This window comes from Pelobates fuscus, chromosome 1, assembly GCF_036172605.1.
Source record: "Pelobates fuscus isolate aPelFus1 chromosome 1, aPelFus1.pri, whole genome shotgun sequence".
NCBI lineage: Eukaryota > Metazoa > Chordata > Amphibia > Anura > Pelobatidae > Pelobates > Pelobates fuscus.
This window is the reverse complement of record NC_086317.1, coordinates 158,735,359-158,751,849: the sequence shown is the minus strand read 5'-3', so window position 1 is coordinate 158,751,849 and position 16,491 is coordinate 158,735,359. Positions and strand designations below refer to the sequence as shown.

General features: G+C 38.9%; 1 protein-coding gene across 1 annotated transcript in view; it reads right to left on the bottom strand.

Moving 5' to 3' along the window:
- The window catches only part of LOC134602606 (complement decay-accelerating factor, GPI-anchored-like), a 51,238-nt gene extending 37,854 nt beyond the window's left edge, over window positions 1–13,384 (bottom strand). Inside the window, exons 1-4 of the mRNA XM_063447682.1 lie at window positions 13,344–13,384; window positions 12,983–13,086; window positions 4,057–4,248; window positions 1,667–1,864 (exon numbers count right to left, since the gene is read on the bottom strand). Coding sequence (XP_063303752.1) covers window positions 1,667–1,864; window positions 4,057–4,248; window positions 12,983–13,058 — 466 coding nt within the window. The 5' untranslated portion in view covers window positions 13,059–13,086; window positions 13,344–13,384. The remainder of the gene's footprint in view (window positions 1–1,666; window positions 1,865–4,056; window positions 4,249–12,982; window positions 13,087–13,343) is intronic.
- Between the last annotated feature and the right edge of the window lie 3,107 nt (window positions 13,385–16,491).

Sequence of the window (16,491 nt, the reverse complement as noted above, 5' to 3'; positions counted from 1 at the left end):
GTATATGCATGTGTGTCAGTGTTTGTATTTGTGTGTCTGTATCTGTATGTGAGTCAGTGATTGTATCTGTTTGTCTATGTATATGCATGTGTGGCAGTGTTTGTGTGTCTGTATATCTGCATGTGTATCAGTGTGTCTGTGCAACTGTATATGTGTCAGTATATGTATCAAAAAACGGACACACATGCAGATACTGACACACACACACAGAGATGTACAGACACACTGATATGCTTGCAGATACACATACATACAGACATACACACAGACACATAAAGACGCTGACACATACAGATACACACATTGCCACGCATGCAGATACACAGACATACAGATACACACACTACACACAGATACACATTACACACATAAAGTATACACTAACCTCACACTACACACATACAGGCACACACTAAACATACACACTACACACACAAACACACATACAAACACACACTACAGACATTGCACACATACAAACACAGATACCCACACTACATACAGATACCCACACTACACAGATACAAATACAGATACACACACACTACACACAGATACACACACATTATACTCATACAAACAGATACACACTACACATACACAGATACACACATACAAAACACACAGATACATACACTACATACACTACATACACACACACAACACATACAAACACACAGATACACACACATACCCACACTACATACATATACACACACGTTACACACATACAAACAGATACACACATACACATTAAAAAAATTAAGCCACCCAGCAGGTTCTTACCTTCTGCTGGCTGTGGCTGGTGGGAGTTGGGGGCCTGCTCTGCCAATCCGGCACCATCCTTGCTGCTCCCTCCTCCTCCTGTGCGGATGACTCTGTGTCAGCTAGGAGGAAGTGACAGCAATACGCTGTCACTTCCTCCAGCTCTCCATGCGGATAGGAAGGGGCCCGGTCGCTCTGTCAAAGGGCCGCAGCTCACAACTGGGCCCCTCATTGCACATGTTCATCAGGTGGCCCTAAGGGCATGGGCCACCTGATGGACCCTCACACAGGTTCCCATCCCATGTGGTGCTGCTGCACCGCTGCCAAGGGTTGGGAAACCCTGTTTAAGATTATGACAGGGGCGGCATTTTGTCAGAGTGCCGCCTGGAGCCGTGGCTCCCGCGCGGTATATGGACGGGCCGGCCCTGACTAACTTACTTGAAATTTGTTGCACCTGTGTGCTCACTTTAAACATGTTCACTGTGTATTTCTGATCTTAGGTCTGACAAATACCTCTAAGATGTTGAAACATTGCATGGCACTGGAAACCAAGAGGTGGAGGCCGTCTAAGCTATGTGAGTGTAACCCAATGAGCTGTAGTGCTTCTGGTGACTATAGTGTTCTTTTAATGCTTCCTCATTAGCCTGAGCAGCACAGAGGGGATGGACAGCTGAGGACCCTCTTTTATCATTAAACTATTACAAACAGTGTAACGCTGAACCAAAGGATGGAGCCAGGGGATTCCAGACACTAAAACCACATCAGTGAGATGAAGCAGTTACAGTTCAGTGTCCATTCAACTGATATGGCAGCATAGTGACTTAAATGTAATGATCATTCAGTCCTAGGGCTTCCAGTTTACTCCAACTTGAAAAAGACATTACAAGGAGTTAAAACTTACGTGCAGATTTGCAGAATATGTCAGGAACAGACCACTCTAATTCCTCCAAGCATGTTATATCTGTTTTGGCACCTTGAACATATACGTAATCAGGCTTGCATTTATAATAAACCTTGTCACCCACAGGAAAGTAAGCTACTTCCACAAAGTTTTCCTGAAGGTCGCCGTATTCCAATACAGGGGGTTGTCCACATGCAGCTGGAGGAAAAATAAAATCAAAGTGAATTTGTGGCAAACCTAGCCACTTCAGACTATTTTGTTTATCTTTGAGGGTTGCCCTAGAAAGGCTGGTTTATATATGATGTTTGATGTGTTTGCTTAAAATGTGAAAGAGGGAATTCGTATGCTAGTGGCACGAAAGCCGCTAGCATTCATATGGTAGTTTCACGAACAGTGATTTTCAACACTGCTCATGAAACGAACAAAGTACCGAATGGGAGCCCACACACAGGGGGTTGTGTGGCTCCCATTAACCGATTGCAACAATGTATCCATCGGCTGTTAATTGATTCACAGGGTGGCCGTCGTTCGGCTACTGACCACAAGGCGGCGGCCATCTTGAATTCCCTTTTTGCCCAGCGGTGTTTGGTCGTCGAGTGCCTGGAATTAAAATCAGCTACTCGACGGCACGAACACCGCTGGACTTCCAGACCGTTAGGGAGCGCCGGTCTTGTGGTACTTTTTCCCCACTTGTGTATTCGTGACTTTTATGAGGTATGTATACTGAAGTGTATTTCGTGCGGCGTTCGGCTGATTGTGCTGGGATCTGAGCGGTACTTTCACGAAGTGTGCGCTCAGACCCCAGCTATTCGGCACGAATAATATGTAAGTTACGGATTTTTATGTGAAAAGCCAGTTCTGCTGTATGGAGGGAATATCTACTTAACAGGATATTCTAGTGGGAGTATCCCTCTCGTACAGAAGTGCATGGTGGGAGAAATGTTCTGTATGTTAAGTCCCCATGTACAACCCCTTTAAAGTCAGTAAGGAAACCCCTTGCATGGGGAACCACATAATTACTGGAGCTTGTGAATAAAATCGTCAGTTGACTCCCAGAACTGTGTTTCGTCCGGTTACTGGGGCGATTTGGGATATTGTCTTAATTTTCAGCACTTTCCTTGGATTACCTTATTTTACCAGTGGAGATATTGGGATTTAAAAACTTATTGACTCGAGTATAAGACTAGGGTGGGAAATGCAGCAGCTACTGGTAAATTTCTAAATAAAATTAGATCCTAAAAAAAATATTTATTTACAGTGTGTGTATATAATGGATGCAGTGTGTGTGTATGAATGCAGTGTGTATGAATGCAGTGTGTGTGTGTATGAGTGCAGTGTGTGTGTATGAGTGCAGTGTGTGTGTATGAGCAGGGCCGGACTGGCCCACCGGGATACCGGGAAATTTCCCGGTGCTGTGCTCAAGCTAAGGACTAGCTGTCAGTTTTAACTAACCCATATAATCATGACAGACAGTGGTTGACATATTGTAAAAAAAAAATCTGTGCTCTGTATAGTTTTGTAGGATATGCAGTTCAGTATTTGGCAGCAGTAACCTTCATCAGAAAAGGTAAATCATAATATTGCACAGGCTGAAATTAGCTGTGGCATCTCGGGAGAGCAAAAAGTAAGGCGCAAGAGAGTTCTGAGAACGGGCAACAGCTCAAATAGCCCACCCTTTGGTGGGTCCCCGCTCAGATCTCAAACTGGTTTTAGCTGGTTTTATATCATTGGCATATTGGACTGATCCCAACCAAAAGGGCGGAACAGATCCAAAATGCAGGCCGGCTCTCTCTGCACGAGAGATACAGCAACCCCAGACGATTGTTTCAACCTTGTTAAGCATCGTCAGTGAGGTATAGCCCGTATCCCTCTAGGCACCGTGAGCAAGGGGTCCACATCTGAATTATCCTTTAAACTTAGGGAGAGCAAAAAACAAGGCGCAAGAGGCATCTCGTGCACAAAGGTATAAAACAGGCTCTTTCCCAGATATTGAGACAGAAAATTACCAGAATGTACATATTTTGATCTCGCTAGGCATGACATGAACATTACACAGGTGATGGTATATACAGCTGAAATATATGTTTTTATACTCTCTGAAGAGTGGTAGATTGATTCCAGTAGTATTGTGTATACCGTTTGGTAATTTCAGCAGCACAAAAGTTTTACTGTTTAAATTGCACTTAAATAATATAATTACTAATTATGCATATGATATGCACATATATCTTGCACTAATTCAAATGTATAAATTCACAGCATGTGAAGTAGCATACTACCACACTCTCTAAAAACATCTGCTAACATGGCTACTAAATTACCAATGATTGTATCCAGCACATAACATGAAATGGACACGTTTGCGACATCTTATAATAGAGGACACTTACGATTGCAGAATACGTCTGGTGAAGACCACTGCGATGCTCCCAAGCAGGTAATATAGGTTTTGGTGTTGGGAACAGGTGCATAGCCAGGACGGCATTTGTAATACACTATGTTGTCTTTTGAGAATTTGTTGGTGTCCATATAAAATTCTCTTAGCTCTCCATATTGAAGATCAGGAGGAGGGCCACAGTCATCTAAGGCAAAACAGGAGAGAAAGATATTTAAACATTTTTTACGAAAAAATGTTGATATACTGGACATTGAACTTTGTCACACCAGTATACAAAACATGCCAAATGGAAGACAAATATGATAAATAAAGAAGGATAGATCACAGCCGCACTAAAGGAAAGGCATATTCAGTACAAGTTTGGGTACGCAGTCAGTCTCCAAGCCAAGAACAATAATAACTAGTGGATCCAGCTGAGGTTGCCTTGGGAGGTACCTAGTTTTCTACTGAACATGAATCTCCCACATATTGCCATACAGAATTGGGTTCTGGGACCCTTGGACGCCAGGCCATGGTGTTGATAGGGAGATTCCCCACTGGGCCCACTAGGCCAAAGTTGTTCAGACCCATCCAACTTTGAAGGATAATTTCCCCACAAGATCTGAGCTGGGGCTTGAAGACTTGATGGTCTGTCACCATTAATTATTTCTTCATTACATAGCTTCAAGCAGTTGCCACTATTTTGTATAATTACCCTTCAATACGCAGTTGTTTTTGAGGAAAAAAAGTAACAGTTTTTGAAAATATGAACTAGTGGATGCTGTAGTTTAGTGTGTATATTGTTGTTTAACCCCTTCAGGACCGGACTGTTTTGGCCATGTTGTACGTTAAGGACCAGAGCTGTTTTAACACCCTTTGTGGTGTTTGTGTTTAGCTGTAATTTTCTTCTCTCTCATTTATGGTTCCCATACAAATGATATATTGTTTTTTTCGGGACAAAAAGGGCTTTCTTTACATACCGTTATTTGTATCATGTCATATAATTTACTTTGTAAAAAAAAAAAAGGGAAAATCAAGCCTTATATTTGACCCTGTAACTTTCACAAACACTATAAAACCTCTGCATTGGGGGTACTTTAATAATCAGGAGACTTCGCTGAACACAAATATTAGCTTTTCAAAACAGTAAAACGTATCACAACAATAATATCACCAGTGAAAGTGCCGTTTGTGTGTGAAAAATGCAAAAAAAGTCACTTTCACTGACAATATCATTGCTGTGATATATGTTACTGTTTTGAAACACTAATATTTGTGTTCAGCGAAGTCTCCCGAGTAAAACAGTACTCCCATGTACAGGTTGTATGGTGTCTTGGAAAGTTACAAGGTTAAATATAGTGCTAGCAAATATAATACCCTGGACTCTCCGCCTGGGTTTTCAGGCAGGTCCCGCAAATTATAATTAATAAAATGACCTTATTATGTAAAATTATTACATAAATATATACGTAGAATATATATATATATATATATAAAATATATATATATATATATATATATATATATATATATATATATATCGAATATAATATATATATGTATATAATTTTTTTAAATGATTTTTATTTTTTTTTATTTTTTTATTTTTTTTGTCAATCTTTCTTTTATTAAGGCATTAGCGATGGGGTACAGAATGAAGAAAGGGAAACGTGTGAGCCAGATATACGATACAAGATTATTACAGTGCTAACATTGTTGGTCTACATTTCCGTGACATTGATGCCTCATTTTTTGTTTTGTGTCGTGTAACAATGACATTTTACAGACAAGCTTAGAGAATAGTCTGTGCAACTTATGGAACATTTGCAGTAGTACTAGTGTTTCGCTGTCTTGTTAAGTTACATTAAACTCGAGTAAGGTACTACAGAGTGCGCTATGCCCATGACATGTCTAAATTTAACTTTTAAACAATTCTGGCTAGTACAGCGCTGGTAGAGCTGGTTAGGTGGGTTAAGCTATGAACAGGTTATAACATTTTTAAAACGTGCGAGCATATGTAGCTTGTCACCCTCGTTAAATAGGCTATATGACTAACTGGGTAACACAGCTAGGAGCAAAACAGTCCGTGCCTTAAGAGTCTCATCGCGAGCACATCTTCCAAACTGGTGTACGCACTGAGTGTCTCTTTTGCAGTGGCCCTTGGGGTTAACAGTGACAGAGTCCTTGGTACCTTGCTCTTTTAGAGATAGGGGGTTCTGTATAGCGGCCTTCAGCCAATACCCATTTTCAGCCGGGAAATCGTGGGGGCCGCAGGGGTGCGTAGCGCTGCAGTGATGGGGTAAGCGCTGTGGGTTCCGACTCCCATTATTGGCTGGAGGTGTAGTGATGGAGCTCTCCGGCCCCAGGCCCGTGCTGAGGTCCTCTTCTCGGAGCCGCTATCCGGGGGCCTTGCGTAGTCCAGGTCTCTCCTTGTATGGGGAGAATGGATCTGGGTCGAGGTTTTGCGTTGCCGTGTGGGTAGGGTACTCCGCTTGCTTGGTCGGTGCCGACGGGTTGGTCGTTTGGTGACCCCAGATCTAGGTAGGCGGTTGTTTCCAGTGGCGCGTGCTGTATAGTGTTGTGTACCACCATGTAGTCTGTGGCCATTTCGTGCTTCCCGCCTCTGGGTTTTCGCCTCGAGGTCCCGTTTGGGGCTTGCCTCTCGTGCTGCTAACTTTGCCCAGAAAGCCTCCAGGATGGCATCAAGTCTCGACTCTAGGCTCTCCTGTGGTGCCAGACCGCAGTTCGTGCTTGTTCGCTGGACTCGGCTGTTGCAGGGGAGTGTGTCCACCATTTTGTATGTGGGGTCACTCTCCGCTTTTCCGAGGCGTGGGCTGCCAGGAGCCATCCGCTCTGCAGTCAGTGGGGTGTGGACCGGGATATCCCCCCCGGTCCAGGGGGGGGGGAACGGGACTCTCTGAGGCTTTGCTAGGGGGGCAGACAGGGGATGGGAGATCGGCCGTTTCTCCCACCCAAAGCTGCCACTAGGCCGCAGCCACTCCTTCAAGTTTTTGACGGGCGGCATCCCGGTTTTCCGGCCCGGAACACTCCAGCCGTCGTCCACTTCAGGCAAGTCGCTCTTTGGTGCAGATTGTGTGTAGCAGGAGTCTCGGAAAGACGCTCAGGACAGTTGTTTGGTAGAGAGCTCCTGCAAGTTGCGACCATCTGCCATGCTGGTCAGGCCCCGCCCCTCAAATGATTTTTATTATATGTATATATAAGTATGTATATAGTGATATATACGTATATACTTATGTATATAGGTATCCAAAGAGGTAGCAGCACTCACGGAGTTTAAACGTTCTATTCTTTATTTAGTCATTTAAAAATTGCGACGTCGTTTCAGTCCTCTAAATTGGACTTTCCTCAGGATCATATTCCTATTGATTCTGAGGAAAGTCCAATTTAGAGGACTGAAACGTTGATAGCAATTTTTAATAATGGATACCTGCATAACCAAGCCCTGGCTTTAGCACCCGGCATACAAGGGATAACTTTCAGCGTGAGTGCAAGGATTTTTTCTTTACTTATGTATATAGATATATATATTATTTCGTTCTACGTGTATTTTGATATCTATATATATTAATTTTAAAATACAGTTAGAACGAAATTACACATAAATATTTATTTAATTTTAATTTTTTTAATTTTATTTTTTAACGTATTCACATATTTTTTATTTTATATTATATATAAATATATATATATAATTATATATATATATATAAAATCAATATCATTGTACGTGTACTTTGATATTAATATGTATATATATATATACATATATATATATATATACATATATATATATATTTAAATTATATAAACAAACTCAGACAGGAACACTCGCTTGGATTTTCCAATAATGTATTATAAAGTGTTCATCAATCTACATCAATGATCTTGATAAGGACTCTGAAGGGTCGAAACGTTGATGTAGATTGATGAACACTTTATAATACATTATAGGAAAATCCAAGCGAGTGCTCCTGTCTGAGTTTGTTTATCTATTGGCCTGGAGGCACCCGGGTAATATTGTTTGATTCTTATTTTGGGTTGAGTGCCAGAGTCTGGATTTTTATATAATTATATATATATATATATATATATATATATATATATATATATATATATATATATATATATATATATAAATATTAAAATACACTTAGACAGTGTATGTATATTTATGTGTATGTGTGTATATGTGTATATATATATATATACTTAGATCATATATATAATAGATCATACTTAGATCATATATATAATAGATATATATATGATCTAAGTATATATTATTTAATTTTACACTGTTTTAAACCTTTATTTTTTTTTCAGGCAGCAGGGGTAGTACCTGTCATTACAGGCACTCCCCTTGCTGGCAATGCCTTGGACGGCTATGCCGTCCATGTGATCGCAAGGACCTCGCTATCACATAGCCCAGTGGGGCCGAAGAGGACGGAGGGGGACTCCCTGGGCTCCCAGGTAAGTCCCCATACCGCGATCGCCGGAATGGGATCGCCCCGACCGGGTAAGTAGAAAGGACGGTTTGGGGGTTCTATGCTGCCCTCTGGCGTTTAGAGCCTATTCCCTAAGGATGGCATAGAACGCCCGCCGTCCTTAAGGGGTTAATTTACTTATTATTTGTATTTTATAATAATATATATATACAATATATATAGTTATTATATATTATATATATACGTGTGTAATTTAATTCTAAGTGTATTTTTATATTAATATATGTATATATATATATATATTAATATAAAAATACACTTAGTATGACATTATGTATATGAGATATATATACACATTATATAAAGATATAATACATGTATATATATACACATAAAATCCAAACAAATGAGAGCACTCACTGGTTTTGAAAAACTGTATATTCAAATGCTAGGCAAACAAATCAACGTTTTGACCGTCAAGCGGTCTTTATCAAGATCTTGATAAAGACCGCTTGACGGTCGAAACGTTGATTTGTTTGCCTAGCATTTGAATATACAGTTTTTCAAAACCAGTGAGTGCTCTCATTTTTTTGGATTTTATATTTTGCACTGAGAAGCACCTTGGTCTGAAGTCTTCTGAGAGTTTATTTGTGGGAAGAGTGCCAGAATTTGTAAATATTTGTATATATATATACATATATATATATATATATATATATATTTTTTAACACTGATTGCTTTTTTTAATCATTTTTTTTTATTTTACACTAGCAGGGAGACTGCCTGTCAGCACAGGGAGTCCCCTTGCAGGCAGACACTTGGACACCTATTGTGGCCATGTGACCGCTCTGTTAGAGCGAAAAAAACATTGCTCTTTTCTAAATTACATTTTAGCTACATAAATTCTTAGTAAGTCATTTCAAATTTCCCAGAACGGCCCTGCCCCTGGCCAAACCCCCACTCACACCCCTAAAATTAAAGTGTCCCTCTTTGTCAATTTGAAATGTTGACAGGCATGCACAAGTGTCTATTTGTTAGCACTCAAGGGGATGGTTGTGACAAATTAGATATACATTGATAATTAAATAAATTTCTGTATTATTATTATTTATATAGCGCCAACAAATCCTGCATCGCTTTACAATGGGTGGACTAACAAACATGTAATTGTAACCAGACAAGTTGGACGCACAGGGCCTGAGGAATTGTGGGACCTGCTCAATGAGCTGGTCTAGTGACATAAAATGTAAGTGTAGGAGTAGAGAACTGGATAGGTAGACTAGTGTTCACTGAAGACTTAGTGTGTCAGTTGCAGGAGAGGAATCAATGGGGAGCTAGTATCAGTTTAATTTAAACGCTTTTATGAAAAAGTTAGTTTTTAATGATTTTTTGAAGGAGTGGAGACTTGGAGAAAGTGTAACGGAGAAGGGAAGGGAGTGCCACAGGAATGGGGCTGCCCTAGAGAAGTCTTAACCCCTTAAGGACACATGACGTGTCTGACACGTCATGATTCCCTTTTATTCCAGAAGTTTGGTCCTTAAGGGGTTAAAGGTTAGCATCAGAGGTGGGAGTACGGACAGAGGATAGACGTAGGTCTTCGGCAGAGCATAGGGGCCTAGACGGAACATACTTGTATATTATGTAGGATAGACAGTTTAGAGCTTTAAATATATTTAGAGATTGCCAAATACCCTGGAAATTTGTAAGAATACTGGCAAGTTTAGAATCTAGCTTACCAAAATGCTAGGGGAATATAAGGAGTTTACCAGGCAAAAAATGCAATCTTCCAAAACCACTTCACTATATTGTGCCCTTAATTATTATTATTATTATTATTATTGCCATTTATATAGCGCCAACAGATTCCGTAGCGCTTTACAATATTTTGAGAGGGGGGGATGTAACAATAAATAAGACAATTACAAGAAAACTTACAGGAATAATAGGTTGAAGAGGACCCTGCTCAAATGAGCTTACAGTCTATAGGAGGTGGGGTATTAGAAACATTAGGATAGGAAATATCAAGTAGGAGTGAAGCAGAGCTGGAGGAGAGAGCAAAGCACTATCCCATAGGGACAGGTATGTAAGGGAGAGATTACTCTGGGAGGCCATACGCTTTCCTGAAGAGATGGGATTTAAGGCCCTTCTTAAATGATTGAAGACTAGGGGAGAGTCTGATGGCAGTAGGCAAGTTATTCCATAGGAGAGGAGCCGCCCGTGAGAAGTCCTGCAAGCGTGAGTTGGCCGTACGGGTGCGAGCAGCGGTCAGGAGGTGGTCGCGGGCAGAGCGGAGGGTACGAGGAGGGGCATACCTCTGGATCAGTGAAGAGATATAAGAGGGGCTGGAATTGTTCAGTGCTTTAAATGTATGGGTTAGCACTTTGAATTGACTCCTATAGGATACAGGGAGCCAATGTAAGGACTGGCAGAGGGGCGAGGTGTGAGAGGACCGACTGGATAGGAAAATCAGTCTAGCTGCAGCATTCATTACAGACTGTAGCGGGGCAGTACGGCTTTTGGGGAGACCAATCAGGAGAGGGTTACAGTAATCCATGCGGGAAATTACTAGAGCATGGACAAGCTCCTTGGTAGCATCTTGCGTAAGAAAGGGGCGGATGCGGGCTATGTTTTTGAGTTGGAACCTACAGGACTTGGCAACAAACTGGATGTGAGACTCAAAGGTGAGACCAGAGTCAAGTATGACGCCAAGACAGCGTGCTTGTAGGGATGGACTTATGTGGATATCACTGACTTGAAGGGAGAGTGAGAGAGGAGGATCAGTATTAGGAGGAGGAAAGACAAGGAGTTCAGTTTTAGAGAGGTTAAGTTTGAGAAAGCGTGACGACATCCAGTCAGAGATGGAAGAGAGGCAAGCAGTGACACGTTGCAGGACGGCCGGGGAGAGGTCCGGTGAGGAGAGGTATATCTGAGTGTCATCAGCGTACAGGTGGTAGTTGAATCCAAAAGAGGCAACAAGTTTTCCAAGAGAGGCAGTATAAAGAGAAAATAGAAGGGGACCAAGGACAGAGCCTTGGGGAACTCCAACCGAGACAGGGCGAGGGGAGGAGGTATCCTTGGAAAAGGAGACACTAAATGAGCGTTGGGAGAGATAGGAGGAAAACCAAGAGAGGACAGAGTCACAGAGACCGAGTGATTGAAGAGTTTGAAGGAGGAGAGAATGATCAACTGTGTCAAAGGCAGCAGAGAGGTCAAGGAGAATTAATATGGAGTAGTGACCTTTGGATTTAGCGGAGATTAGGTCATTAGTCACTTTGATAAGAGCGGTCTCAGTAGAGTGGAGAGGGCGGAAGCCAGACTGAAGAGGGTCAAGGATATATGGATATGGGAAATAAAACCCCTCCGTTCTTGCAGAGACTGATGGGAAAAATTCAATAGTGCTTTCTTTGTTAAAATGAATTTTCATTTTAACATTCATTCATTCATACAATTCATTTTAACAAAGAAAGCACTATTGAATTTTTCCCATCAGTCTCTGCAAGAACGGAGGGGTTTTATTTCCCATCAAACTGCAGGTCATTACTCATGACCTGCTAGCTATTTTATTATCTATTCATTTATTTTAGTACAGAGTTATATGATAAATCATTACTGCTATTAATGCAGATTGATACATTATTGTACTAGATTATTTTAACTAAATCAGCTTTACACAATCCAGTTTTATCTATAGCTGGTACAGGCTATTATAGCTTACATTATTCACGGATTGTTATGAACTTTTACTTCAAGTGATACAGTTGTATATATTCACATGAATTCAATATGTTTTTATTAATTGTCCACAGCTGAGAGTGATGGTGACCAGGATGACAACATGATGGTAGCTATGAGGATTTTTTCGCCTACATGTACCGATTACATTGCATTAAGAAAAAATTTGCAAAAAATATTTACCGTCGCTAACATGATTTATAATTATTTATATAGCACCAGCTTGTAACGCAATGCTTTACATCATTATGAGGGTGGGAACTTAACAACAAAAAAGACAAACTACAGCAAGAAGTTGATGAGGATTCTTTGCAAGGAAACTTACAATCGAATTTAAAAAAAAAATCCCAAATAAAGAATTTAAATTGAAAATGTACTGGCAAAAACGTTAAAATGCCAAAATAAAAATGATGAAATAAAAAAAAAAAATTTTAATCTTTAGTGGTTTTTGGGGCTAACCCTCTGTGAGCATTTATCCCTTTGGGAAAAACAAAAAAGGTCTTATTGATCCCTGCTTATCAGAAATGCCACAATTTAGTGAAAGCAATAACAAATGATGAATAATAGTAATTAATAAAATGACAAAAAACACTCAAGGTTTAAATTGTTTCAACTAGCCACAGTAAAAAAAATAAATAGGAAAAAGCATTTTGTCGATTTACATGTATCCCCAGCCAGAAGTTAAAGACACACATGGAAGAAAAGCAGAATGCTAATAATTTGACAGTAAAAAGTACTTACCTTGATAGCCAAATACCACGATTGTAAGGTAAAAATTAAGTAAGATAAAGTAGTTTAGTTTGGACCTCGGCATCATGGTGAAGTGTTCAAAATAGAAGGGAATTCTGTAGAACAAACAGATAGATAACTAACATTAAATTATTATTTTTCTGCTTTGCATTTTTTTTTTTGATTGATTATCGAGGAAGAGGTAAGTATAATCCTTTAAATATATATATAAAAAATATATATATATAACTCTGTTTTTTCTGGCATATAAATTACTTTTAAGTGTTGATCAGATTATTTACAATATAGCATTCTTCTACAATGCTGTGAAAGAACAGAGTTATGGGATGTTTCAAGAAGCAAACTCATTCACCTTAAAAGACATAAAGGTATTTGACAGACAAATAGACAGGCAGACAGTCACAGACAGAATAGTTAGGGTCTAATGAGGAGCAACTAAAGTCACAATGGAAGTAAATAGTTTAAACACACAGAACATATGCTTGTTTTCAGGAACTTTTAACACTTCTCTTTTTTCGTTTCTGCATTTCAAGCATTTCTCATTTCTAAAATGATTAATTTAGCAGCAATAATTTTTTTTTTATTTATATATTGAAACTTCTAAAAAAAGTGAACACACTCTCAGGTTATGCAATTCTGTGTTGTAGCACAGTCTTGAAAAAACATGTTGCCACTATGGGGTCTGCTCACTAGAATGTGAGTTTGTTTTTAATAATGATATTTATTAAGCATTTTATATATAACACCAACACATACATAGAGACCAATCCACAGGGATTAATTCCTTCTATATGCAACCATATAATATAATAATAATATATCCCTCATTCACAAACATTTGACATTAACAATATATTACAGTACTTTGTTGCAAATACAATACAATGCACCCAAAAATAATAAGAAAACCAAATTGCCAAGAAGAAAGGAGAGATTTCATGATTCCTAATTTATCCAGAGTATGAACAATATTTAAAATTCTTTCAGAACCTCATAAAGAATAAGATTGACAGATAGTCTGTTCACCAACATTTGTTCCACACACTTGCTTTTTTACTTAAATTATATTTACTTAGCACTAGTTCCATTTTAATCTGAAAAGTAAGTTGAGCTTTGACCTTCTCCCAAGGAATGTAATTACCATTTTTCCAATTTCTCGCAACAACAATTTTAGCTGCCAAAAATAAATTAGGCCAATTTAGATGAAGCAAAACAACTTCTGGGGAAAGCCTTAACTCAAGGTTTAGATTTTTTAAAATAAAAGTTTGGATTGCATCCCACAGATTGTTCAGTTTATTGCACTCCCACCATATGTGTTTGTATGTTCCAGTGGTTAGTGCATATCTCCAACATAAATGGTCTATTGTGGGGTACATTTTATTCAGTTTTTCTGGAACCAGGTACCATCTGTATAACACTTAAAAATGGGATTCCAGTAAATTCAATGAGTGTGTGATTTTTGAAACTTCTACTACAGTGGAGACCCAATATTTAATATCTATATCAATATTCAGTTCTCTCTTCCAAACATCTAGAGCCGTCGATATTTTTTCTTTGTTACAGAGTCTGCTTAAAGATAAGGCTTTTGTAAATCAAATAATGTATTCATATATTTGTACAAACTGGACTCTGATTCCATTAAATTTTAATTCTTTAGAAATTAAACAATTCTTTTGATGGTAAATTATATTCCTGCGTTAATTGAACAAAGGGTTTAATTACTTCCTTTGTTACTAGCTGAGATATATTAATAATTCCAATGTAGCCACTTGTTCAAGTTGATGTCACAAACCTGCTGTTCAATAAATTTCAGCTCTAAATAGTTTGGAGCTTTGTTATTGATATTTAACGCTTTTTTAAAAAATTTTTCCAACTGTTTAACAAGTGTGTTAGAATTATGTTGGGATATGCTTTATTATCTGTTTATATAGTGTTCCAGATTAAAGATTCCAAACTAGGAACCTCTCCAGCTTTAGTTTCGATCATATACCATCCTTCATTTCTATTCTCAGATATTTGCATCCTATATATATCTAAAATTATTGCTGCTTTGTAATTATTTTGTATAAGGGGATAAACCAGTCTTCCCCTACTCAGTTTTTGTGCCAACGTTTTCTGGCTTAATCTTGTTTTTTTGCCTTTCCATATGTATTGCATAAAGCTTCTCTGAATCAGTTCCAGACAATAATTAGAAATATGTAATGGTAGCATTTAAAAACATGTAGTTCCACTTTGGGATGACATACGAGTTGATTACATTTATCCTTCTCTAAAAGGTTATCTCTAGGTTTCTGCGATCTTTTAGCCATCTATTAATATTTTGTAATAAGTCTAAAAAATGTGTCTCCATGAGTTTATTTACATCTCTAGTTAACTTAACACCCAAATTATCCATTTTATCTTCTACCCATAAAAAGTCATATTTATCTTTAATTTTCTTTTGTGTTGCTCTATCTCAATTGATATCTAAAATCATAGACTTGTTGGTATTTAGTTTATAATTAGATATCTGACTATATCGTGCTATTTCTAACATAAGGGTATCTATTGAGACACTAGGTTTAGTTAGCTTGATTAAAATGTCGTCTGCATACAGACTGATCTGATCCCTATCAAGTACTTTATAACCATTAATTTCTTTATTATTTCTTATGGTCTCAGCCAGTGGTTCGATGGAAAGCAGGAACAGTATTGGTGAGAGCGGACAACCCTGACGTGTGCCAGAATGTGAGTTTTGATGTTCAGAGTAGAAATGTCTTCATCAAGTTTGATTCTCAAATATCAGTGCAAAGCTGCTGATCAAATATGTGCAAATAATGTTAAAACAGAGTACCTTTTTAATGACTGCGAATGAGACTACACTGAAGGAAGTAACCCAAACTACATACGATTTGATTTATGGCAATGCTTTAGAGAACTGTACAGAAAACTACACGAATATTAGCGCAAATAGACTGTCCACATATTCTGTTTAGAAAGATTATGGCATAAAGATATACCATCAGGGCCGCCATTAGAAATGTTGGGGCCCCTAACACAGCTCATGTCTTGGCCCCCTGGGGGCCCGCCTCCAAGCCTGCCCCCAAGGCCCACCTCCAAATCCCGCATACAGGACCCACCTCCAAATCCACCCAAAAGGAAGCAGTGTTTTTAGAGTGGATACAGGGTGTGTGTTTTGTGGATGCAGTGTGTATTTGTGTATTGGCTGCAGTGTGTGTTAATGCATGTGTAGTGGATGCAATGTGTGTATATTGTGTGTGTGCATGTGTGTGCGTGTATATATATATATATATATATATATACACGCACACAATTTGTGTTTGAATGTAAGCATATTTTTGTATGGAGTATGTGTGTGAATGTTGGTGTTTAAATGCAGGTGTGCATTTGTGTGTAGTGTAAACACTTCCACTCACACGGATACTCAGATACATACACACATATATACCCACACAGACACACGCATACATAGACACTCAAACATTAACACAGAATACACA